The sequence below is a fragment of the Macrotis lagotis genome, chromosome 5 (assembly GCF_037893015.1).
Source record: "Macrotis lagotis isolate mMagLag1 chromosome 5, bilby.v1.9.chrom.fasta, whole genome shotgun sequence".
NCBI lineage: Eukaryota > Metazoa > Chordata > Mammalia > Peramelemorphia > Peramelidae > Macrotis > Macrotis lagotis.
Window position 1 is genome coordinate 19,106,687 of NC_133662.1, and position 7,500 is coordinate 19,114,186.

Below are 7,500 nucleotides of genomic sequence, written 5' to 3' on the forward strand. Positions count from 1 at the left end.
GAGAGACAACATGCAAATAGTTAATTCTGTAGAAACAAGAGTGATACAGGATAAATGGAACAAAATCAGTAGAGGGAAGGCCCTAACATTAAGGGGCATCAGGCAATGTAGGACTTGAGTTGATCCTTGAAGTAAGTCAGGGAAGTCAGGAGGCTGAGGGGTGGAGGACTAGTATTCTGAGCAGGAGGAGCCCAGAGAGAACTCAGAGGAGTAAGTGAAGAAATGTATAGGAGGAAGAACAAAAAGACTGGTGTCACTGGAGAGCAGAATTCTGGGGAAAGTAGTGTAAGAAGTCTTCAAAGGGGGGGGGCAGGTTGTGAAGGGTCTTGAAAGTCAAGGAGAGAATTTTGAATTTAATCTTGGAGGTGACAGGGAGTCATTGGATTTTATTGATTAGGAGGATCATGATCAGAGCTGCACCTCTGGCACTGTCCCTATTGCTTCCCTGTAGCCTGGTGTGGCTTCTGGCATGGCCAGTCTTGGGCCTCTTTGGGATCCTCCCGAGATCTAGAGCTGTTCTTCAGAACCTGACCCACTCTGGAGCTCTGTCTCCTGCTCTGCCTCTGGGGGAGCAGATGCTGTGTGTGACGCCCCATTCTCCAGGGCTGGACAAGAGAGGAGGGCTCTTCTAGAGACAGTCTTCCATGGCCTGAGCAGGGGAAGCCCAAGGGCAGTGGGATGTCCCATCCTAGCAGGGGGATGGCTACTGAACCAGCTGACAGCCCCAGAACCTGCTGGTGTTAGCCATGGGTGGTCTTGGGCAGGTGCTGCCCCCAGGGGAACAATCATACAAACTGCAAAGTATTGAAGTAGCGATCCAACTAGATGTAAGTCAGACCTTTATTAAGTACCTACTTTGTACAGGCAGTGTGTTAACTGTGGGGGACACAAAAAAAGATATAAGCTTCTGGGGATGAAAACCTCTTTCTACAAACAAGTTACATTCAGTTGAATTTGGAAACAACCTCCAGAGGGAAGACTCTAGAATGAAAGGGGCTGGGAAAGGGTTCCTGGAGAAGAGGGGTTTTTCTGGGACTTGAAGGAAGCCAGGGAAATCAGAAGGAGGAGGAGGAGGAGGAGGCGGAGGAGGAGGAGGGAGAGTGTTCAGGTCCTGTGGACAGCAGAAGAAATACCCAGATTTGGGGGTGGAGGGTCTACTAGGAGGGACAGCATTGAAGCCAGTGTCATTGGTCATAGAGAATATGGTTAGGAGAGGGAGTCAGGAATATGAGACTGACCAGGGAGTATGAGTCAAGATGTGAAGGGCTTTGAAATTGAAAGAGGATTTTAAATTTGATGTGGAGGTGAAAGGAACTACAGGAGTTTACTGAGCAAGTGATGACAGGATCAGGTCTGTGCTTTAGGAAGATCCCTTTGTCAGGAGAATGAAGATGAACTAGACTGAGGAGAGTCTGGGCCAAGGAGACCCAGCAGCAGCTATTGTACTAGTGCAAGGGAAGGAGGTGAGGACCTGGATCAGGAGGGTGCATGGTCAGAACAGAAAAAGGTGATATTCAAGAGACTGCAAAGGGAAAATAAGCAGGGTTTATAAGAGATTCAATATGAGATGAAAGTGAGGATGACACTGAGGGAGTGAGTCTAGGAGACTGGGAGGATTGTGGGACCTTACCTATAATGGAGAGAAACCATGTTTGAGGGAGAATGACTCCAAAAAAAGGCAAGAACAAGAAGGAACTGAGGGATGGTCAATAGACTGTGGCTTAGGCTGAGGTTTCATGTGGACAAATGTGGAAAAAACTAGAAAGAGAAATGGGAGCAGAGGAGAAGACCTTGATCTCTAGGTTAAAGAAGTCGTTCTTTATCTAAACAACCATTGAGAGTCCTGGGGGAGCTGGGTGCTTGGGAGTGAATATTTTAAACCACAGAGATCAGTTAGGAGTCAAAGCAGATGTTGGAGATGGAACCATCACACCTGGATGCTGAAGCTTGTCAGAGACCCACAGTGTAGATTGTGGTCCTGGTGGGAAGGACTGAGCTGAGCAAAGGCTTGGGGATGGATTCCGGAATTATCACCATATTTCAGGGGGGCCAGGGAAGCAAAGAGGGGGCCAGAGGATCCAGATGTGTGCAAGAGTCAGAATTTGGTAACATCAGGATCTGAAAGTGGGAGCATCTATATATATATATATATACTACACACACACACACACACACACACACACACGTTTTCCCATTTTAAGAGCCTGAATTTCCCAAGAGAAAATGCAAATATCCAAGAACAAGGAATCTAGAGATGTTCGAGTTTCCAGGGGGTACAGATCTAGTCTGATTCCCTTGGATTGGTGACCACATAGATGTCATTCTGAATCCAAAAGACTGAGGCCAAGGTTTCTCCCTTCTTCCTAATTCCTTATTCTTTTGAAGGAGCTTAATTTGAAGACAGCTTGAATAATAAAGGTTGGATGAGGTACCTGAGGGAGATAGAGTGACAAAGGAAGCAGCCTGGAGACCTGGCAGAACTGAGTGCGAGAGGGAAAGGAGAGACAGTCATGGAGGGAGCTTAATCCAGTCACATGAAAGAGAGGACAAGGATTCTCCAGGGGTCTAGGCCAGGGGCACATGGCTCTAGCTTACAAAGAGAAAGAAAGTGTCCATCCTTATAGGAGAAAGAAAGGGGAAGAGAGAACTTCCCTGAATTAAATATCTTCTATAGTGGGTTGGACCAGGGGGTGCTTGGGGAGTGGTCCCACCTTGGATTCAGATATTCTCCAAGAAGTGAGCTACTTATTGGTCTTTCTTCTCTCAAAGTGTGTGACCTCCAACACATCATTTCCTGTAGAAGATGATTGTCTTCTTAACTTTGACCCATCAATGGTAGTATGGCCAACCCATAAAGACTGAAAGCCAGAAGCTGGAGGAGGCAGAACCTGGGAACTTGCTCTTGTCTTGGTGAATTTACATTTAACTGTGGAGTTTCTTTGAACAATAGGAGTCAATTTACATGTGATTAGGGTCCTTGCAGCCCTGGGAGCCCTCAGACAGGCACAGATAACTTAGACTACACAAATATTTTTCACCCACATTACTGTGAGGGTCTCATAATCACTCTTTGTCTCTAGTCTCTGGTCAATCCAGATTTTCACACTACTAAAAATATTTTTTTTTTCCTTAAGAATAAATCTGACTAAGTCACTTCTCAATAGAAGCCATGGCTCCCTATTTATTCTCTGATCAACTAAGATTTACTCTGTTTATTCCTTCACAATCTGGCTCCAATTCTATCTCATAGGACTCTGTGATTTGCCCAAACTGGTCTTTTCCTCACCCACTGCACTCATCTCTATTCACCATAATTTCCTTAGGCTAAAAAGGAACTAATGTTAGTAGTTTTGTTTTTTTTAATAAAAGAAAGATTTTATTTATTTTGAATTTTTCCCCTAATCTTACTTCCCTTTCCCCAGTCCCTACAGAAGGTAGTCAGTCTTTACATCGTTTCCATGGTATCCACTGATTTCAGTTGAATGTGAAGAGAAAAAAAATCATATCCTTAAGGAAGAAAAACAAAGTATAAGAGACAGCAAAATTACATAATAAAATAATGGATTTTTTTTTTAAATGAAAGGTAATAGCCTTTGGTCTTATTTCAAACTCCACATTTTTTACTCTGGATACAGATGGTATTCTCCATCACAGATAGCCTAGAGTTGTGCCTGATTGTTGCACCAATGTTATGATCAAGTCCATCAAGGTTGAACATCACCCCCATGTTGCTGTTAGCATGTAGTGTTTTTCTGGTTCTGCTTATCTTGCTCAGCATCAGTTCATGCAGATACCTCCAGGCCTCCCTGAATTCCCATCCTTCCTGGTTTCTAATAGAATAGAATAATAGTGCTTCACATACATATACAATAGCGTCATTTTTATAAATGAAGTTTTAATCTCTTGGATCTTAGAAACAAATTTTGGGTGGCTGGGAGGATTCAAGCAAAGAGCCATAAGAATTTTGGTGACCAACCAATCAGATTTCACATAATCCTTAAAGATGTCACAGATCTTAACTTAAGGCTTCTGTATCCTGTTTTACAAAACAGATAAAAATTTGTACAAAACAGATAAAAATTAGGATAGAAGGAAGTCCATTGTATCCTACTGTGGGCACACGGATCAATTCCCACTCAAATTAGTGTTTTTTAGCTCACTGTCTTTCCACAGCTGTTAAAATTCAGCTTTAGAATTCTATCAATAACAGAAAATAAGTTGAGACAGAGAGGCAGGGTCTACCTTCAGATCTCTATTGATAAGGACATAATTCCTGCCTAGGGCAAGTCAGTATCCAGACCTACATTCCAGACTTGTAGACCCCAACTAGGGATTCATAGGTCAATTTTAAATCAGAAATATAGATCAGAAATGTCAATTCCACAAAAGATAAATCAGATTAGACATCTCCTATCTCTGGAATATGCCCCTGGGCATCCCCCATTCCTGGACTACACTCCCTCCTTCCCCTGTCTCATGGATCCCCTTCCTTTCAGGTCCAGACCAAGCACCCCTTTCTAGGGGAAACCTTTCCTGATCCCCTAAATTCCAGGGTCTTCCTCCCTCTGCATCTTGTTTTCAGTTGTACTTGTCCTGTCTCTACTTTCATGAACACTTCTCTCTCCCGTTTGAACATCAGTCTGGGGATTGTTCCATTCTTCATGTCTGCATTGCCTCCACCTAACACGAGGTCTTGCATACAATAGATGCTCCTTACCTGAGGCCTCTCCTTGGGGAAGATCAGCAGAGCCCAGAGAAGGGGAGGCCGAGGATAAAGAGAGTCAGGAATCCGCGGGGAGGGTGGGGTGCCGGGACACAGGGCGGGGGCAGCCTGTGCCAGGAGGGGGGGGGGGGCTGTGCCAAGGCCTTGCTTCTGGCTGAGCGAGTTCACCTAGGGGAAAAGTCCGGAGCGGCTGCCCCAGGCCGGGGGCGTGTCCGCGGGGCAGCTCCAGTTCCAGTCCCGCCTCCACTCCGGATTTCCGGTGTGACCTCATCGCTGGGGGCCTCTGGCCCCCCGAGGGTGGCGCTGAGCATGCGCAGAAAGGGCAGCGGGGGCTGGTGGCCTCCTCCTGGGTGGTGGATTCGAGGGGGGAGGGGCGTGTCCGGCTGACCCGCCCCCGTGCCCCCCCCAGAGCACTTCACGGAGCACGTGAAGCACGAGTGTCACCACGAGAACGGGACGCAGCGCGTGCGCTACATGGACAGATACTTCTACAACCGGCAGGAGTACGTGCGCTTCGACAGCGACGTTCGTGGCGGTGACGGAGCTGGGGCGGCCCGACGCGAAGTACTGGAACAGCCAGAAGGAGTTCCTGGAGCGGAAGCGGGCAGAGGTGGACACCGTGTGCAGACACAACTACGAGATATTTGAGCGCTTCTTAGTGCCCCGGAGCGGTGAGTGGGGGGGCGGGGGGGTGAAGACGGGAGATCGAGGGGAGACTGAGGCCCAGCGGCCCCTCCCCGCGGCCCGGCGCCCCCGGAGCCCCTTGTCCTCGGTCCGACCCAGACGCGTCGCCTCCTCGGGCTCCAACGGGGGTACATGGCGCCGGGCCCAGCCCCGAGGCCCCCCAGAGTCCCGGGACTCTGCCTCAGTTTCCTCGTCTGTAGTTTGAGCCGGAGAAGAAAACAGAACCAGGCCCAGTGGGGCCACCGAGCGGACCGGGCCTGGCCCGGGACCGGACACAAAGCGGTTCAGATAAACCACGACCCAAGTGCTCAGGGCCCGGTGCCCCGGACCTTTCCACATCTGCAACAAACTCCTCCCCTGTCCCTGACACTGAGCTCCGCAGCGGCCTCCCGGCTCTGCCCTCTCCTGCCTCCCCCACCTCCCCCCCAGCCTTCTCCGGGCACACGGACCCTCATGACCGAGGCCTCATCTCTCAGATCGTCTTTCCCCAGAACCCAGACATATTCCTGCTTCTCCCTGGACTCAGACTCGGGATGCTCAGGTGTCTACTGGGCTGAGATGGTCCCCACGGGTCTCCTGATTCACCGTTTCTTCAGTGGATTGATCACAGTAATTAGTATTTGAGCTGGAAATCTTTTTGACATACTGTATGATCCGCATCTATAACACACTTTTGCAGTTAGTCCATGACCAAGTTTTCCTTTTAATTCCCACCAGCTCATTACTTCTTCTGTCACTGAATCCTGATGCTCTGGGGCCTGGATCACTCAGCCCCATGGACCCAGGGCTCCAGCTGCTAGTTCAGATTCCCAGTCTTAGGGGGAACGTAGATGCCCATTTCTAGCCCTGGGGAGAAGAGGAGAGCTGAGCCCAGTCACAGATCAGTAACAGAGGTGGGAGCTGCCCGAGGAGACCCGCTCTGTCTCCTTCACTCAGGATCTTTCTTCTTTCTTACAGTTGTGCCCGAGGTGATTGTGTATCCATCCAAGCTGACTCCCCTGGGACACCACAACCTGCTCGTCTGCTCTGTCACTGGTTTCTATCCTGGGGACATTGAGGTCAGGTGGTTCCTGAATGGGCAGGAGGAGACAGCTGGGGTTGTGTCCACAGGCCTGATGAGCAACGGAGACTGGACCCACCAGATCCTCATAATGCTGGAAATGACCCCCAAGCATGGAGATGTCTACACCTGCCACGTGGACCACTCAAGCCTTCAGAGTCCTGTCATCTTCGACTGGAGTGAGATAGCGCTCCCTCACCTTCCAATTCTAACATTGCTCAGGGCATGGAGTTACCTCTGGGATCCCTCAGTGTATTCTGTACCCTCTTTTCTTCTGCCCTGGGCCAATACAAACATCACCTGGTTTTACCCACCTCCCCCTTTCCCTGGCACAGCCTCTGGTGGCAATGCTAAACTAAGACCTATGGAACCTGAGAGCCTTGTCGCCTCTTCCCTGGCCCTAATCCTAGGAGCTGGCCTTTCTCTGGGACGCTGTGATCAGCTTAGAGACCCCTTCCCCTGAGGTAGGGGAACTGGGATTTGAAATGGATTGTGTCTCTGATGAGCTTTCACTCTCTTGATTCCTGAAAGGCCCTCTGTCCATCTGTCCCTTCCTTTTTTAGATAGAATTTTGCCAACTTCTCAGGCTCTCAGACCCTTCTACTCACAAATGAATCTGGCTTCTGGAGGGAACGTTTTGATCCTTGTTGTCTCTTCTCCCCAGAAGCAGAGTCTGAATCTGCCCAGAGTAAGGTGTTGAGTGGAGTCGGAGGCCTGGTGTTGGGGCTGATCTTCTTGGGAGTTGGCCTTTTTGTCCACCAGAGGAGTCAGAAAGGTGAGGAAAGCCCTAAGGCCCCCAACTCTCCATGATCTCCTGCAGACCATAGAGGGTATTTGCAGTTCCAGAAATCTGACCCTAGGTCAGGGGTGAATGGGTGGTCTGACTCTGGCTTTGACTTCTTTCCCAGGAACTTATAGAAGGAAGTGAAAGGGCCAGATCCCAGAACTCAAGGGCCTTAAGGAAACCCATATTCACTAGTAGAGACAGCCTTGGGAGGGGTCTCAGGTTTTATCCTTTAGTCCCTTCCCCTTC

At 49.1% G+C, this 7,500-nt stretch overlaps 1 protein-coding gene across 2 annotated transcripts in view; it reads left to right on the forward strand.

The window, feature by feature from the left end:
• The first annotated feature begins 5,410 nt into the window (after window positions 1–5,410).
• LOC141523618 (rano class II histocompatibility antigen, A beta chain-like) overlaps window positions 5,411–7,500 on the forward strand; it is a 3,199-nt gene continuing 1,109 nt past the window's right edge. The window contains exons 1-3 of one of the 2 annotated variants that reach the window (XM_074236938.1): window positions 5,415–5,948; window positions 6,365–6,646; window positions 7,132–7,242. In XM_074236938.1, the coding sequence (XP_074093039.1) occupies window positions 5,540–5,948; window positions 6,365–6,646; window positions 7,132–7,242 (802 nt within the window). In that variant the 5' untranslated portion in view covers window positions 5,415–5,539. Of the gene's footprint in view, window positions 5,949–6,364; window positions 7,106–7,131; window positions 7,243–7,500 lie in introns of those variants that run through there. The other variant, XM_074236937.1, reaches the window with a different exon arrangement.